The 19,718-nt window shown below is 30.4% G+C and overlaps 1 protein-coding gene across 1 annotated transcript in view; it reads left to right on the top strand.

Moving 5' to 3' along the window:
• TkR86C (Tachykinin-like receptor at 86C) overlaps positions 1-19,718 on the top strand; it is a 101,170-nt gene that overhangs the window by 52,131 nt on the left and 29,321 nt on the right. The window contains exon 2 of the mRNA XM_075309349.1: positions 82-227. Coding sequence (XP_075165464.1) covers positions 82-227 — 146 coding nt within the window. The remainder of the gene's footprint in view (positions 1-81; positions 228-19,718) is intronic.

Here is a 19,718-nt window from a genome sequence, read left to right as displayed (position 1 = left end):
AACTTAGTAGATATGGGTTTTCCGTTTCAGGACATTGCATTCTACAGATAACCACACAATATTTCATTTCTTTCATTCCAGAGATTTTCTTATCGAATGTCTATTTCCATCACCCACCCGACCTTATGAGCTGCCATGGGAACAGAAAACAATATGGGCTTTAGTATTTGGTTTCATGTTGTTTGTGGCCATTGCTGGCAATTGCATCGTCCTCTGGATAGTGACAGGTAAGATAGAGTAAATGATGGCATTTGCACTAGTCAAAGTGATAACGAGATAGATGATCGTGAAGATGAGTTGCGATGAGTTTGCAAAACATGATTATCCCATTACCAATAATACCAAGATAGATACATTTTAAAATAGCTAATGCAACTTTCACTAAGAAGAAAAGTACTGGACAAGTCATTTATGCAAAATTAAGAACAAATTACTTTAAAATGAAGAATTTTTAATAAAACAAAGTTAAAATTCTTCGTTTTATTTCCTTTGCACATTTTATGTTGCTTTAAAGCATTAATAAAAGCTACCACATATCCCCAAAGAATGAATGTCAGAAACTTGCTTCATATAAATTGATTACATTTATGTTAGAGTTCATCTCGTTATCTGTAAAGTTTAATTTATTTATACACCATTCAATGTAAATATAGAAATACTGTTTTTTTTTAACTTTCCTATTCAGAAAGGTGGAAAAACAACATACATAAAAATGGCAAACTATAAAGATTACTCGTGGACATGGTTGCCACTCGTGCCAAAAATTGTCTAAAAAAATTTAAAGAAATCTACTTAACTTCACATAAAAAACTGTATTTTGAAGTTTGTCAAAATTATATTTCTATAGAAAATTTTGTCAAAATTTTATTTCATAGAAAATTTTGTAAAAATTTTATTTCTACAGAAAATTTATTCAAAATTTTATTTCCATAGAAAATTTGGTCAAAATTTTTTATTTTACAGAAAATTTTTGCAAAATTTTGTTTCTATGGAAAATTTTGTCAAAACTTTATTTCTATAGAAAATTTTATCAAAATTTTATTTCTATGTTATAGCAAATGTTTGCAAAATTTTATTTCTATAAAAAATTTGTCAACTTTTTTTTCTATAAAAATTTTTGTCACATTTTATTTCTATAGACAATTTGTCAAAATTTTATTTTTATAGAAAATTTTTGCAACATTTTATTTCTATAGAAAATTTTATCAACACTTTATTTCTATAGAAAATTTTGTAAAAATTTTATTTCTATAGAAAATTTTGTCAATATTTTATTTCTATAGAAAGTTTTGTCAAAATTTTATTTCTATAGAAAATTTTGTCAAAATTTTGTCAAAATTTTATTTCTATAGAAAATGTTGTCAAAATTTTATTTCTATAGAAAATCTTGTCAACATTTTATTTCTATAGAAAATTTTATTCCTATAGAAAATTTTGTCAAAATTTTATTTCTTAGAAAATTTTGTAAAAATTTTATTTCTATAGAAAATTTTGTCAATATTTTATTTCTATAGAAAGTTTTTTTCAAAATTTTATTTCTATAGAAAATGTTGCCAAAATTTTATTTCTATAGAAAATTTTATCAAAATTTTATTTCTATGTTATAGCAAATGTTTGCAAAATTTAATTTCTATAAAAAAATTTGTCAACTTTTTTTCTATAAAAATTTTTGTCACATTTTATTTCTATAGACAATTTGTCAAAATTTTATTTTTATAGAAAATTTTTGCAACATTTTATTTCTATAGAAAATTTTATCAACATTTTATTTCTATAGAAAATTTTGTCAATATTTTATTTCTATAGAAAGTTTTGTCAAAATTTTATTTCTATAGAAAATTTTGTCAAAATTTTAGTTCTCTAGAAAATTTTGTCAAAATTTTATTTCTATAGAAAATTTTGTAAAAATTTTATTTCCATAGAAAATTTTGTCAAAATTTTAATTTTACAGAACATTTTTGCAAAATTTGGTTTCTATGGATAATTTTGTCAAAATTTTATTTCTATAAAAAATTTTGTCAAATTTCATTTCTATAGAAAATTTTGTCAAAATTTTATTTTTATCGAGAATTTTTGCAAAATTTTATTTCTATAGAAAATTTTATCAAAATTTTATTTTTATAGAAAATTTTATCAAAATTTTATTTCTATAGAAAATTTTGTCAAAATTTTTTTCTATAGAAAATTTTGTAAAAATTTTATTTCTACAAAAAAATTTTGTCAAAATTTTATTTCTACAGAAAATGTTGTCAAAATTTTATTTCTATAGAAAATTTTGTCACAATTTTATTTCTATAGAAAATTTTGTCAATATTTTATTTCTATAGAAGACTAGCGTAACCCGGCCCGCTTCGCTGCGCCTTCCGAAGCGTATTTGGAGGAACATGTTGCATTAACTTAGTCAACTATATCCTTCGTGCTGAAAACAAATTCGAAAAGATTTCAATTCTTTTAAACAAATCGGACTACTTGATTTTTCGTTTATAGGTACAAATACGGCGGGAGAGGGTGTACCCTTTCCTCCAAATTTTTTTAATAATGTTCTGTATTCAAGTAGTTGGACAATCTTCTATATTTCTTGTGAATTTTAAGTGGGGTTTGTCAAGGAAAGGTATCCTTCTCCTCAACATATCTGAAAATTAAGCACTATATTATAATAACATACAAAGAATTACTGTTTCCCATACAATAAATCGGAAAAAGCAAAAGTAGTAAAAAAATTTACCACATTAACATTTGCTAAAATGTTGGAAAATGATGCACCCTCTACGTTGGCTGCCAATTTCATGTAAATTTAAGTTCTTTACTAAAAAGAAGTCTGGCAGAAGCCTGTACAAAAATCATAAAATTATGTACCGAGTTCCCATTTACGGACAACCCTCTACTTTCAACTTAAGAAAAAAAACGGACAAAAGGGAACCCTCTCTTTACTAAAATGAAGACTAAAAAGAAGTCTGGCAGAAGCCTGTACAAAAATCATAAAATTATGTACCGAGTTCCCATTTACGGACAACCCTCTACTTTCAATTTATGAAAAAAAAAACGGACAAAAGGGAACCCTCTCCCCACCTTCGCTCCACTCCGACCTGATATCGGACTATCACGTACCCTATATTAATTTCGCAACTACTTAATGGTCCCTATAAATTCTATCGAAGTAAATCGATAAAGTTTATTTCAATTTTCCCCTTCCCCAACCAGATATCGAAAAATCATATACTAATTTAAAAATTATGTATAAATTTAATCACCTCCTGCCACGTCCCTGTAAATTTCAAGTAGATCGGAGATGTTTAAATTTTGCTCTATTGTTTTAAAGGGACGTCACTTTCCCCGATACAATATCGACACCCCTAACCTTCCCTGAAAATTCTTGAAACTTTCCTTCAAGTGTGGGGCAAGGAAGGTTGTCTCTTCGTTCATAACCTTCCCCCACTGCTTTTGTAAATTTCAAGAAAACTTAAATTTTTTTGTAGTTTTAGAGGAGGACCTCCTCCCCGACCAAATGTCGAAAAGCGTATCTTTTGTAAACGTCCCAGAAAATGTCAAGCAAATTATAAGCCTAAAGGGGCGGCCTCTCTTCCGTCCAAATATCACAAAATCAGGTATCAACTATTACGGTTGACGGAGGTTACGACCTCTCCCCAGTCCTCTGTAAATTTCAAGTAACTCGGTAAAGTTTAATTGTTTCTCTGTATGTACTTAAGAGAAGCGGATGTCTCCCTATGCCCTTTATTTTTATTAAAAAATCAGGAACCTGATATAAATTTCGTAACCCATTTTTTTTTTGTAAAATTTCAGTCGGGGGAGTTTAGTTTTGTTTGAACTTTAAAAAAAAAACAAAATTTGGGCAAAGGGGTGGTCCCCCTCCCCGACCAAATATCGGAAAATAATGTAGCGGATTTTTGTCTACATGCCAACCCCAACATTCAATGAAAATTTCAAGCAAATCGCATAATTTTGTTCCAAGCTTCAAAAAGTTGGGCAAGGGGGAGGTCCCCCTCCCCGTCCGCATATGAAATCATCAGGTACCCCATATTAATTCCATAACCTCACCACATGTTCTCTGTAAATCTCAGATAATTTAGAGAATTTTAGTTTTTTCATTGTATTTTAAAAAAAGTCGAACAAAGGAGAGGCCCCCCTCCGCCACCAAATATCGAAATAAAAAGTAGCGGATCTTTGTCTAGATGCCAACCCCAATCTTCAACCAAATCGGTCAACTTTGGTCCAATTTTCAAAAAGTCCGACAAAGGGGAGGTCCCCTCCGCGACCAGGTGTCAAAAAATGAGGTACCCTATTTTCACCACATGAACGCCCCCTACGATCTCTGAAAGTTTCAAGTAAATCGGTTCAGCCGTTTCGGAGCCAACTCGGTACATACAAACAAACAAACAAACAAATAAATAAACAAACATAAATTGAATTTTATATATATAGATTTTGTCCAAATTTTATTTCTATAGAAAATTTTGTCAAAATTTTATTTCTATAGAAAATTTTTGTAAAATTTTATTACTACAGAACATTTTTGCAAAATTTTGTTTCTATGGAAAATTTTGCCAAATTTTATTTCTATAGAAAAAATTATCAAAATTGTGTTTCCATAAATAGAAAATTGAAGTACATCTTAGTTGGAGAGTAAGATTCTGAAAAATCTACCAAAACATCAAGAATTCTATCAATCTGTAAAAAATCTACCATTTATAGTAGAATTCCACCGACTGCGGCAACCATGCTCGTGGAACATTAATGCAAACCTGCATTATATGCTGTATGGTAAACTTTTCGCATATGGTAATAAATCCTTGAGCATGCACCATATAGCAGCTAATGGTCACACTAGGCAAATATTTGACAAAACTCAAAATTCGTCGCCACAGTAAAACCAGCAAACAATTTTTCATCTCATATTGGATAAATTACATAACAGTATTTTCTAAAAGCAGTATTCAGATATTTCGAATGTGCTCCAAGAAGAAAGTTTGACACTCCTTTTTGTTCAAATATTTGTCTAGTGTGGCCATACCCTAAGTGTATTTTGTCACAAACAAACAGTTGGTTTATTACCAGTTGCTCTTCAAGGTTCTTAAACATCCATGGAATACTAGTAAATGTTTCCTTTCATTGCCAGAGGAAAACTATCAGAAATTTTATAATGATTAAAGTCGTAAATGTACATTAAGTCGTAAAGCATTTGTGATCTCTTGAAAAGTGATATTTAAATAACATAGCTTTCTTTTACAATAAGCAATTTAAACTATATACAATGAAAAACACATGACCCTAATATCAAAGATTATGTAACCTAAATTTTAGGTCATAGAATTTACCAATATTAAGGAGAAATTTCGAAAATCATCTTTGTCCAAAAAAGGTGGAATTATAATTAGGACATGTACACGAGAGGATTTTGAAGCCGTGTGTTATAATACTTCTGCAAGGAATGTATCCTAACACATTCTGCAGGAGAACAGAAGGGGTCCTAAGGATGGTATATGACTGGGCAGGACCCAGGAAAAGACAGAATTATACCTATTCATTAGAAGAACTAAAATTGCCCAATAAGATAAATAAATTGAGTATTTTGCAGGGCTTCAATTGGTTTCTGAATCCAAAGGTAACGCACTTGATATACGAGAGCTTAATAAGCCCAAATCTGACATTGACGCGTAGATATTCTGGTGGACATCTATGGAGAGGAAATGCAACATAGAAATTTTAGAACGGGTCCAACGCACAAGTACCATAGTTGGTAGAATTTTTTACTATTTAATTATTTGGAAGAATTCTTGAGGTAGATTTAGCAAAACATTTCTCTCCAACTAAGAGGTATTTCAATCTTCTATTGAAATAGAATCTGCAAAAATGTGCTATAGAAATAAAATTTTGATAAAATTTTCTATTGAAATAAAATTTTGAAAAAAATTTTTTAAGAAATACAATTTTGAGAAAATTTGAAATAAAATATTGAAATAAAATTTTGACAAAATTTTTTATAGAAATAAAATATTGACAAAATTTTTCATACAAATAAAATTTTGACAAAATTTTCTATAGAAATAAAATTTTGACAAAATTTTCTATAGAAATAAAATTTTGACAACATTTTCTATAGAAATAAAATTTTGAAAAAATTTTCTATTGAAATAAAATTTTGATAAAATTTTCTATTGAAATAAAATTTTGAAAAAAAAAAATTAAGAAATACAATTTTGAGAAAATTTTCTATAGAAAAAAAAAATGTTGACAAAATTTTCTATAAAGTAATATTTTGAAATAAAATTTGTACAAAATATTCTACAAAATTAAAATTTTGACAAAGTTGTTTACAAAATACAATTTTGAAAAAAATTTTCTACAAACATAAAATTTTGAAAACATTTTCTATAGAAATAAAGTTTGACAAATTTTTCTACAGAAATAAACTTTTAAAAAATTGAAAAAATTATTCATAAAAATAAAATTTTTACAAAATTTTCTATAGAAATAAAATTTTGAAAAAATTTTCTAGAGAAATAAAATGTTGAAAACATTTTGATAGAATTTTCTATGGAAATAAAATTTCAAGAAAAATTTCTACCAAAATAAAATTTCGAGAAAATTTTCTACAAACATAAAATTTTGAAAACATTTTCTATAGAAATAAAGTTTGACAAATTTTTCTACAGAAATAAACTTTTAAAAAAATTTAAAAAAATTATTCATAAAAATAAAATTTTTACAAAATTTTCTATAGAAATAAAATTTTGAAAAAATTTTCTAGAGAAATAAAATGTTGAAAACATTTTGATAGAATTTTCTATGGAAATAAAATTTCAAGAAAAATTTCTACCAAAATAAAATTTCGAGAAAATTTTCTGTAGAAAAAAAATCTGCAAAGGTTTGCTAAAGAAATAAAATTTTAAGAAAATTTTCTGCAAAAATGAAATTTTGAAAAAATTTTCTATAGAAATAAAAGTTTGACAAAATTTTCTATCGAAATAAAATTTCGAGAAAATTTTCTATAGAAATAAAACCTTTGAAAAAAAAATTCAGCAAAAATGAAATTTTTAAAAGAAATAAAATTTTGCCAACATTTTCTATCGAAATAAAATTTCGAGAAAATTTTCTATCGAAATAAAATTTCCAGAAAATTTTCTATAGAAATAAAACTTTTGAAAAAATTCTCTATAGAAATAAAATTTAAAAAAAAAATCTATAGAAATAAAGTTTTGAAAAAAAATTGCTATTGAAATAAAATTTTGAAAAATAAAATTCTATAGAAATGATATTTTAACATAAATTTCTATAGAAATGATAGTTTGACATAAATTTCTAGAAATAAAATTTTGACAAAATTTTGTATAGAAATACAATTTGCCCATTATGAAGTAGAAATGAAATGAGGAACCTTCTGTTTAAGCTATTCTTGATTGATGCGTGCTGAGTGAGATGGAGCTGAGTCCAGGTAGAATATCCACTGTCTTTAGCGGAAATATTTGTCTGCCCAGGGCTGTCTTACTTACTGTCTTTTGGACATAATCTTCTGCATTTATTTTGTCTCCACGATCGACGAAATAAGCGGGTAGGGATCATTGGCAGTTATGGCAGCCCACACCATTATCATCGGCGGCGCTTGACCTCTGTTGCCTATCGAAGTTGTAAATTGTCAGAGGATCTCTTTGGCAAGTAACCCCGATCATTTTGCGTGTTCAGAAACTGCTCAATTTGAAATGGCTTCACATCGCAGAACACTAAATTCGGTAACTGACCACTATCGTGTAAACGAAACACCTCCTTGGCTTTTTCCAATCTAATTTTTTTTTGTGCTCACCGATGCACTTTTAGGAACTTTAATGGCTTTAGTTCATTTTTCATTATATGTTGCATCCTTTCACGCCTTAGGCTCAGCTTGATTTCTATCACTAAGACGCGGATTTCGATCAAATCTAACCTTCTCTTTTCGTATCATTTCTGATGGTGTTGCCTTTTTCTTTAACCATTTTCCGGACGCGATGCAACACTGTCAGTAAAAATAAAAGCAAAATATTTTTTGCTCATTTAAATGTTGGAAGGCTCTAATTATAATCGCTTGTGGCTCTTCAACCAAATATAAAGCAATCACACTATCACGCTTGAATTCCCTCGCCGATAGCTTTATTTCTGAATACAATAGATCAAACTGATGGTCAACAATACGAAGGACTTTCACTGAAGTAAATCATTCAGCTGTAAGACTAGCGATTTAAAAATGATAAAAACCTGAAATTGGTTACAATACATATGAGCAACCTTGTATATAAAAAATGGTTAAATCCAAAAACGACAATTTATATTCTAATTTCATTTTTACAAATACGATATTCAAAGTTGGATGGACTCCACAAAATACAATAATGTTAGCCACAACTGTTATAGCCCATTCAACAGTAGTGGTGAAAGGTTTACGCTAATGTCTTGCGATTTGTTTTGTAAAACCAAAAGAAATTCAAATGAAATATCAATAAAAACAATCAAAATATTTGCCATTGCCATCTTATTCCAAAAACACATTAAATTCGCGAAAAGTATCTCATAAACATAGATTTGTGTAAAGAACAAACGATTGTTTAGTGCTAGAAACATTTACGAATACCATAAAACGGTGGCATTATCTAGAATTTCATGGGATTTTCATTTCAACAAACACAAGGAATATAAGAAAATGCAAATACGTATATGCATGAGGTTATATGGAAGGAAGAATTTGGGGATTTAAAGCAAAGGATGGCAGTGGGACACATTGTCCGAGATTTTCCCTGAAACAGGGATGGGAAAACTTTATTTGCATTTGTAGTACGAAAATAAACTTCGAAAGGTATGATGCCAATTGAATATTTATCTATTGGAAATTTATTTAAAAATTAAAGATTCCACTATTGTTTTAGGATATGATATTAAAAAGAATAAGATCAAAATTTTATAAAGAAGCCATTTAGATTGTATGCTGCACATCTTGAAAAAAGAAATTGGACTAAAGCCATTAAAGTTCCAAAAAGTGCAAGAGCTTTTCGATGCACAAAAAAAAATTAGACTGCTTCGCTGGTGACGTGTTACCTAATTTGGTTTTCTCCTATGGGAAACCATAAGAGGTTAATTTTTTACCACACAATGGAAACCAAAATCTGCGGATCTCAAAGAAGTTCCATTGATCGTCCTAAAGTGGTTAGTTTCCAAGCATCGAGTTCTATAACGAGAAAAAAATCCTTATTGAACAACTCGTAAACGCGTATGAAGGAATGGATGTGGTAGCTGCGATCGCTGATGGCTACTGCAAACATGGAGTAATCTAAGGAGAGCTCAAGGATAGGGTCGTAACTCGTAGACCAGTTAGTCTACTCAAGCTATGGAAAAGTGGGAAGCTATAGCCGGTATCTTATCATCTTCTTCGTCGAGTGGGTCGCTTTTTTTAATTCATCGACAAATAATTGGACATAGTTCCATCACTGTGGAACTACTCAGTGCTCAGTCTCCTGACGGTCGTGTCCCCAGCCAGGTAGCGGATAGGGGGAAAGGATGGATGTTTAAGTGCATCTATCTCAGAAGGCTCATTAGAGCCCCCTGCGGACCAAAACTGACACAACACATGAAAGGATGACAATCTTATTGTACAGAGCGCAGGTGCCCCACAGCCGGCGACCGTGTCTCGAAGCGTCGAGTTCAGGCAATCGTAGACCTCATACAATTTAATGAGGAAAAAAGTTACAAGCACAGCTTTTATAGGTGTAGGCAACTTGGCACCTATAGTAGAAGATAATGTTACTTGAAAGCAGGGTTGGCCTGTCATAAACTGTGACTTTTGCGACGGTATAATACGTATGTCGCAAAAGTCGTAAAACTACTATAGAAAACCAAATTTTGAATAGAAGAAATCCTGAAAATTTTTCAATTTAGTTTGACAGCATTCGCTGTGAGTTTCTGCAGAAATTTGTGAAAGTCAAGCCTATTTTCTTAGGTGGTATCGAAATTCCCGTTGGTGAGTGTGCAAAATACCTTGGGGTTATATTGGACAGGAGACTGAACTTAAAGCTAAGAAAGGACGAGAAAATCCTCGGTTACCCTGTACTCGTGCAAAAGGCAATAAGGAAAATGTGGGGACTAAAACGGACAATTTTGAACATTCCTAGGAATTGAAACTTCTTCGCACATACCATCGTCTTGGATATCATCGAATTCGCTGCCTAGCTGACGCGACTAAAGTATTTTCAGTTTGCGACTTTTGTTACTTTTTCTACATTTACGACGCGTATGTGACGTTTACAACTTTGCGACAGTCGCAAACCTAAAAAAGTTTGATACAGACCATCTCTGCTTGAAAGACTAGTTTCGTAGCCGTTATAAAAAGCCATGAGATGACGAGGCTCAGGGGAGATTAGGCCCTATCCGCCCTCCGAAATAATTTGATTTCGACTTGGATATAAATGAAGGCATCAATATCTTGGCCATCTTGGAAAACTCAACTTGCGACGAGGTCAGTAAAAATGTCGATGGATTCAGCGATGACACACACAAGACTGGCGACGAGAAGGAAGAGATTATGCAGGACAAAGCGACGATAGTTGAAAAGAATGAACCATGATGAACGTCAATCAAGATGCTCCGAAAGGAAAACTTGAAACTCCAACCAATCATATGGGAAAGAGGCTAAGATCTCCGGAAGAGCATAACACTGAAAACGCCAGGAGAGAAACAAAAAAGCACTCCTCCTTCAAATCTATTGGAAAGACTAATTACTGCCCCCAAATAAATCTCACGCAAGCAAAATCTAATGGAAAGCGGAAAGGAAAGTTTGGGCCAAAAACGATGAAGACGAATACATTTACCCCGTCAAACCCGGGAAAGCCAAAGATGGTCATATCTTTGCAGAAGAAGAAATGTGCACGTTACCACCGTTCTATGCCAACATAGCCAAAATACGCTAGACGGAAGGAACGGTATGTTAATCATTTATCAACCAAAATAGTGCATCTGGCCAAATAGCCAAAGATCAGCAAGAGGACATCGAAAATCTGGGTAGCAACAAAAATCTAGACAATGTAATGGATAATGAAAACGGACCAACAGTCCTGACAACAAACTGTCACTTCGAAAGTGACTTCCTCATGTTGAGACCTGGGGAAAATGGTGAAAGAAATCCCCTCTCATAATGGAAGAGTCAATCAGAAATATGTGAGGAAACACGATATTCCACAATTGACGAAAGCTTCGGTCTATATAAGAGAATGGGGCAGCATCGCATTTTGTTTATATTGGAAAACGGTTGATCGTCACTAAACGACATACAAAGAGTCGTGGCTTCGATTCATGCCTCGAACGAATACAAAAGGGTTTTCAGGTTTCTCAGTAATGCTGGTGAAATTTCTGAGTATTTCAAAGCTTCTCTGCTATAAAAAAGGACTCGGACTCTGCTATAAAAATGGAGGTCCCTTGTCATTGAGCTAAACATGGAATCGGACAGCACTCAATCATAAGAGAGAAGTTCACCACTGTGGTATCACAATGGACAGAATAGTGAGCCTGAAATGTCGGGCTGGCACCTAACCTAACCTTTATCCTCCACCAGGATGGGCGATATATTACCCTTATCATTCCGTTTGCAATAAATCAAAATATTGGTCTTAGACCCTATAAAGTATATATTTTGGGTCGTTGTAAAATTCTGATGCTCCTCCGTCCGTCCGTCGGTTAAAATAACGCTAACTTCGGAAAAACAACAAGCTGTCAACCTGAAACTTGACACAAGTAATTCTTATTGATGTAGATCAGTATTGCAAATGAGCCTCGTCAGACCACTTTTAGGTATAGCCCCCATACAAACCGACCTCCAGATTTGGATTGCGAGGCCTCTTCGATGAGAAAATTTCATGCGGTTTTGTTAAAATTTGGTACACGATGTCAATATATGATCTCTACCAACCACGCTCAAATTGGTCTATAATTATATATAGCCCTCATAGAAACCCATCCCCAAGATGAATTTCCCTTTAGCTGAAATAGGGGTTGTGTTGTTTATCTGCAAAAATTGATCCATAATCACCCAGCAACAAAAGAGCTTCCAAAAAAGTTGTTTGGATCCCCAATTTGGGATCCGGAAGTAGTGCAAACTTGGATCATCTCCTATGAATTTTACATGGGCTTGTCATAGGACGAAAGTATTCCATTTTTGGATCATTTTGCATTGCTTTAGAAGTTGTGCCTTGGAAGTTCATTTGGATGAAGAAATTTAAAAAACTAAAAAAATTGTTTTCCAATTTCACTTTTTATATTTATCAGTATTTTTTGTTACACTTTTATTTTCTTTTTATTTAATTTTAACAAATTGTAAAAACTTCTCTTCCACCGGGGGTTGAACCTGGGTCTGTTGCCACCACACCACAACAACAAATGCCATTGAACACGATGCATCAAAACGTTTATTGAAATGTTTGTGGCATGAGCCTAAAATGACACCATGGCATGACGTTATAACTACTTCCTGAGATGTTCTTTATTATTATGAATGAAAAAATAAAGAATCTCTAGCGGGATTTTTTTTATTAAATATTTTTCTAAAAAAATATTGTTTTTTATACCCTCCACCATAGGATGGGTGTATATTAACTTTGTCATTCCGTTTGTACCACATCGAAATATTGCTCTAAGACCCTATAAAGTATATATATTCTGGGTCATGGTGAAATTCTGAGTCGATCTGAGCATGTCCGTCCGTCTGTTGAAATCACGCTAACTTTCGAACGAAACAAGCTATCGACTTGAAACTTGGCACAAGTAATTGTTATTGATGTAGGTCGGATGGTATTGCAAATGGGCCATATCGGTCCACTTTTACATATAGACCCCATATAAACGTATCCCCCAATTTGGTTTTCTGAGCATCTAAGAGAAGCAAATATAATCCGATCCGGCTGAAATTTGGTACATGGTGTTTGTATATGGTCTCGAACAACCATGCAAAAATTGGTCCACATTGGTCCCCAAATAATCCGATCCCCCAATTTGGCTTTGTGAGCCTCTAAGAGAAGCAAATATCATCCGATCCGGCTGAAATTTGGTAAATGGTGTTAGTATATGGTCTTTAACCATGCAAAAATTGGTCCACATCGGTATTAATTATATATAGCCCCCATATAAACCGATCCCCAGATTTGGCTTGCGGAGCCTCTAAGAGAAGAAAATTTCATCCGAACGGGCTGAAATTTGGTACATGGTGTTAGTATATGGTCTCTAACATCCATGCAAAAATTGGTCCACATCGGTAAATAATTACATATAGTCCCCATATAAACCGATCCCCAGATTTGACCTCCGGAGCCTCTTGGAAGACCAAAATTCATCTGATGCAGTTGAAATTTGGTACGTGGTATTAATATATGGCCTCAAACACCCATGCAAAAATTGTTCTAAATTGGTCCATAATTACATATAAACCGATCCCTAGATTTGACCTCCGGAGCCCCTTGGAAGAGCAAAATTCATCCGATTTGGTTGAAATTTGGTACTAAATGAGTATATGGTATCCAACAACCATGCAGGAATTGGTTCATATCAGTCCATAATTATATATAGCCCCAATATAAACCCATCCCCAGATTTGACCTCCGGTGGATAAGCGAAATTTAGTACGTGGTGTTAGTATATGGTCTCTAATAACCATGCAGGTATTAGTCCATATCGGTCTATAGTTATATATAGCCCTCATATAAATCGATCCCCAATCACACAAAATTTGGTCCATATCAAGTTCATAATTGTAGCCCCCATATAAGCGACCCCCATATAAGCGACCCCCATATTTCAATTCTGGCTCTCCACATACCGCGCAAAAGTCCATATCGATTCGTAATTATTTGTAGACTTACCTATACATAACTTTTAGAAAATGATGTTAAGAAGTGTTAAGATACCTTGCCATCGGTAGGTATTACTACAAGAACCATGCCAAAAGTGGTCCATATCAGTCCATAATCATATGGACTAACTCACAATTTAGAAAACGATGTTAAGAAGTTTTAAGATACCACAACCCAAGTAATTCGATTGTGGATGACAGTCTTTCGCAGAAGTTTCTACGCAATCCATGGTGGAGGGTACATAAGATTCGGCCTGGTCGAACTTACGGCCGTATATACTTGTTTTATTAAATATTTTTCTAAAAAATATTGTTTTTTTATGTTATACATCGTTTTAATTTTGTTTTGTTTTTTTTCGCATATGTTTTTGTATAAATATAATTTTTCCATTAAAAATCAACAAAAAAAATTAAAAATTATCGTAATTTGCTTAACCTTTTCAAAAAAAACTTTCATGGATGTGAAAAAGTCAAACGACACAGGTTCAAATCCCAGCGGGGAAGAATTTTTTATTATGTTTATCGATTTTATAGTCGTTTTGCGAATTTTAATTGTCCAAAACTTAAATTTTCACTCTAAACGGTCCGTACTTTCTAAGACTTGTCCAAAAGGACTGCATCGGAAGTGAAAAAAAAAATCGATAGGAGGTCTCGGGATGCGCTTTAAAAGAAATGTTTGTCGACTTGTCCAAAAAGACTGCATCGGCAGTTGAAAAAATTGATGGGGATTCCGGGATGCGCTTTAACAGAAATGTTTGTGGAACAAGTTCCAATTTTCTTTTCCTGGGCATATATATAGATCCCATATTAATCAGTCGCCAGATTTTACTTCTTGGCCCTCCTGGAAAAGCAAATTTGATACGTGATGTCAGTTTCTGTTTTTTTCTAACCATACGAACATTGGCCCATATCCGTCCATAATTATAAATAGCCCCCATATAAACCGATTTCTGGAGTCTTATATAGAGGAACAAATTTCACCAGATCCGGTTGAAATTTGGCTGTCTAATAATCATATCGGAACATAATTATTTATAGATAGAGGACTCTAGAGAGTCCTCAAGAACTAGAGAGGCTTATATAGGTATTTATTCTGTCTTTCTGACAAGTGTTGCCATTGACAAGTGTTACCGCAACATAAGTAACACTTGTCGTAACGTAACGTAAGCAACCTATAATTTCTGATTTCGTTATCGAATCTTTTGAATATTGAATATCCGATATTTACGAGTATTTTACACAATTACGTTTCAAAAAGTCGTTTAATTAAAACAATCTTCCAATGTCCAAAAAACGACCATTATCAAAAATAAAACTTTGTTGAAATTTTAACAAATGACCATCGTCTGCAATAGACTGCATAAAACAGTAAATAACTAAATTTTTTCAGCATGAAGCAAGAGGAAGTAAACAGCACAGGGTAGATTTCGTAATACAATTTCGCATCAAAGTAAAAAGAAAAACACCAACATGCTTCCTTTGCAACAAATCAACAATTTTTGTTAACAACTCTAATACAGGACATTGTTGCAAATGCTACTTGACCAGAGTTTGTCCTCAATTCAAAGAATTACCAAGTTTTTTTTTTCTAGAAAACATGCACAGATGCTTTAGCGTCGCACTACTAGGAATAAAACTGAAGTCAATATATAGATGCCCTCATTCCAGAGTACGCTAAGTCGACTTAGCATGTTTTGATGGAGTTCGCTGTTTTTTATTCGGATTGATGTGAATTGCGTCCTGTCAACATTTCGAATTTATATCTATCAAAAGTATTACGATTATTGGGAGCCACCGTGGTGCAATAGTTAGCATGCCCGCTTTGCATACACAAGGTCGTGGGTTCGATTCCTGCTTTGACCGAACACCAAAAAGTTTTTCAGCGGTGGATTATCCCACCTCAGTAATGCTGGTGACATTTCTGAGGGTTTCAAAGCTTCTCTTAATAGTTTCACTGCAATGTGGAACGCCGTTTGGACTCGGCTATAAAAAGGTGGTCCCTTGTCATAGAGCTTAACATGGAATCGGGCAGCACTCAGTGATAAGAGAGAAGTTCACCAATATGGTATCACAATGGGCTGAATAGTCTAAGTGAGCCTGATACGTCGGGCTGCCACCTAACCTAACCTATGTTTAATATTGTACTTAGCCTGTGTCTAAAATTTTAAAAAATGTCCAATCCAAAAATGGCAAAAGGCTTTGTTCGGTCTAAAGTGGTCTAAGTCATTTTTAGCCATGTTCTATTATCACTATTTTGAGTTCGTACATACTAACAAAAATTTATAAAAAAATATGATTTTAAGACCGAAAATAAGGGAATTTCTATTTTATACGGGGTTTGAGAAATTTCAAAAAACAAAATTTGTTTCCTGTAAAATTCACTTTTTAGACTTAACGCACTTTGGAATGTAGACATCGATATAATCCATGCATTCGTTCAACAAATGTCATAGAAGATCCTTGGAAATCTTGACAGGAAAGAAATCGAGGGTTATCCACGTTTGTTAAGATGCATTTCTATTTGATGTCAACATGGTCAGTAAACAACCAGGAAATTGTCAAGAAGGCTTTAAAAGTAAATGAGACCTCAAGCAGATACTTTAAAAAGAGTATACACTTTATGAAATACATATTTCACGAGTTTAAGGTCATCTGCTTCAGAGGTAGAGAAAAACAAGATTTTTTTTTTTTTTTTTTTGAAATTCAGTATTGTGAAAGAGCAATTTTTCTATATAAATAAAATTTTGAAAAAATTTTCTACAGAAATAAAATTTTTAAAAAATTTTCTATAGAAATAAAATTTTGTATAGAAGTAAAATTTTAACAAAAATTTCTATAGAAATAAAATTCTGAAAAAATTTTCTATAGAAATAAAATTTTGACAAAATATTCTATAGAAAAAAATTTGACAAAATATTCTATAGAAAAAAAATTTGACAAAATTGTCTATAGAAAAAAAATTTGAAAAATTTTCTATAGAAATAAAATTTTGTTAAAATTTTCTATATATATAAAATTTTGTATAGAAGTAAAATTTTAACAAAAATTTCTATAGAAATAAAATTCTGACAAACTTTTCTATAGAAATAAAATTTTGACAAAATATTCTATAGAAAAAAATTTGACAAAATATTCTATAGAAAAAAAAATTGACAAAATTGTCTATAGAAAAAAATTTGAAAAAAATTTCTATAGAAATAAAATTTTGATAAAATTGTCTATAGAAATGAAATTCGGATAAAAATTTTCTGTAGAAATAAAATCTTGACAAAAGTTTCTATATAAATAAAGTTTTCACAAAATATCCTACAGAAATAAAATTTTGATAAAATTTGCTATAGAAAAAAATTGATAAAATTTTCTATAGAAATAAAATTTTGACAAAATTTTCTACAGAAATAAAATTTTGACACAATTTTCTATAGAAATAAATTTTTTAAAAAATGTTCTATGAAATGTTCTATGAAATGAAATTTTGACAAAACTTTCTATGGAAATAAAATATTGAACAAATGTCCTTAAAAATAAAATTTTGACAAAATTTTCTATAGAAAAAAAATTTGACAAAATATTCTATAGAAAAAAAAATTGACAAAATTGTCTATATAAATAAAATTTTCAAAAAATGTTCTATAGAAATAAAATTTTGATACAATTTTCTACATAAATACATTTTTGATAAAATTTTCTATAGAAATGAAATTTTGATAAAAATGTTCTATAGAAATAAAATCTTGACAAAAGTTTCTATAGAAATAAAATTTTGACAAAATATCCTATAGAAAAATAATGTTGATAAAATTTTCTATAAAAATAAAATTTTGACAAAATTTTCTATAGAAATAAAATTTTGACAAAATTTTCTATAGAAAAAAAATTTTCGATAGAATAAAAAATTTGACAAAATATTCTATAGAAAAAAAATTTTGACAAAATTGTCTATAAAAATCAAATCTTGAGAAAAATTTCTATAGAAATAAAATTTTGAGAAAAATTTCTATAGAAATGAAATTTTGATAAAATTTTCCATAGAAAAAAAATTTTGATAAAATTTTCTATAGAAAGGAAATTTTGATAAAATTTTCTATAGAAATAAAATCTTGACAAAATTTTCTATAGAAAAAAATTGATAATTTTGACAAAATTTTCTACAGAAATAAAATTTTGACAAAATTTTCTATAGAAATAAAATTTTTACAAAATTTTCTGCAGAAATAAAATTTTGACAAAATTTTCTACAGAAATAAAATTTTGACAAAATTTTCTATAGAAATAAAATTTTGACAAAATTTTCTACGGAAATAAAATTTTTACTAAATTTTCTATAGAAATAAAATTTTCTATAGAAAAAAAATGTTTGACAATATTGTCTAAAGAAATAAAATTTTGACAAAATGTTCTCAAGAAATAAAATTTTGAGAAAAATTTCTATAGAAATAAAATTTTCATAAAATTTTCTATAGAAATAAAATTTTCATAAAATTTTCTATAGAAATAAAATTTTCATAAAATTTTCTACAGAAATGAAATTTTGATAAAATTTTCTATAGAAATAAAATCTTGACAAAATTTTCTATAGAAATAAAATTTTGACAAAATATTCTATAGAAATAAATTTTTTATAAAATTTTCTATAGAAAAAAATTGATAAAATTTTCTATAGAAATAAAATTTTGACAAAATTTTCTATAGAAATAAAATTTTAAGAAAATTTTCTATAGAAATAAAATTTTGAGAAAATTTGCTATAGAAATAAAATTTTGACAAAAATTTCTATAGAAATAAAATTTTGACAAAATTTTGTATAGAAATTAAATTTTGACAAAATTTTCTATAGGAATAAAATTTTTACAAAATTTTCTATAGAAATAAAATTTTGACAAAATTTTCTATGAAAATAAAAAAAAATCAGAAAAAGGATTTTTTTTTTGAAAATAAAAAATTGACATCGTCTACAATAGAACAGAAAATGAATAAATTTGTCATCATGTAGCAAGAACAAGTCTACCGTGAATAGTAGATTCCATAATTCCCCGTTTCTATTAAATTTGGTCACAACACAAGTACTGGACATTGTTGCACATACCACGGGACACGTATTTGTCCTTGATTCAAAGTATTACCATTTTTCTCCTGAAAAATTCAACAGATAGCCGGATAGAAAGCAACTGAAGTAAACACACAATCCTTGCATTCACTTAACAAATCTCATAGAAGAAACTGTGCAATCATGGCACGAGACATACCAAGAGTTATTATTTGTTGGGATGCATTTCTCTTGGATGTCAACATGGTCATAAACAAACTGGAAATTGTCAACAAGGCTTTAAAAGTGAATAAAGCAGCGATTTAGAAAAAAGGATTATTTTCTTGAAAGTTTCATTTCAAGGTGTTAAGGCCATATGATAGAGAGTTCAAATAAAGCCAGCACTTTTTGTCGCAAATCCCAACTAAGCCCATATAAATAAGATTTATGAAATCTCAAAAATGCCCACAATACCCAAAGTCTAGAAATTGTTCTCAAAATTTTAGCACTATAGAAAATTTTGTCAAAATTTTATTTCTATAGAAAATTTTGTCAATATTTTATTTCTATAGAAAATTTCTTAAACATGTTATTTCTGTAGAAAATTTTGTCAAAATTTTATTTCTGTAGAAAATTTAGTCAAAATTATATTTCTGTAGAAAATGTTGTCAACATTTTTTTTTTCTATAAAAATTTGTATCAAAATTTCATTGCTATAGAAAATTTTCTCAAAATTTAATTTCTATTGAAAATATTGTAAAAATTTTATTTCTGTAGAAAATTTTGTCAATATTTGATTTCTATAGAAATTTTTATCAAAAT

This window comes from Haematobia irritans, chromosome 1 (genome assembly GCF_050003625.1).
Source record: "Haematobia irritans isolate KBUSLIRL chromosome 1, ASM5000362v1, whole genome shotgun sequence".
NCBI classification, from domain to species: Eukaryota; Metazoa; Arthropoda; class Insecta; order Diptera; family Muscidae; genus Haematobia; species Haematobia irritans.
Note: the sequence above shows the minus strand (reverse complement) of the source record. Positions and strands in the feature narration are given on the sequence as shown.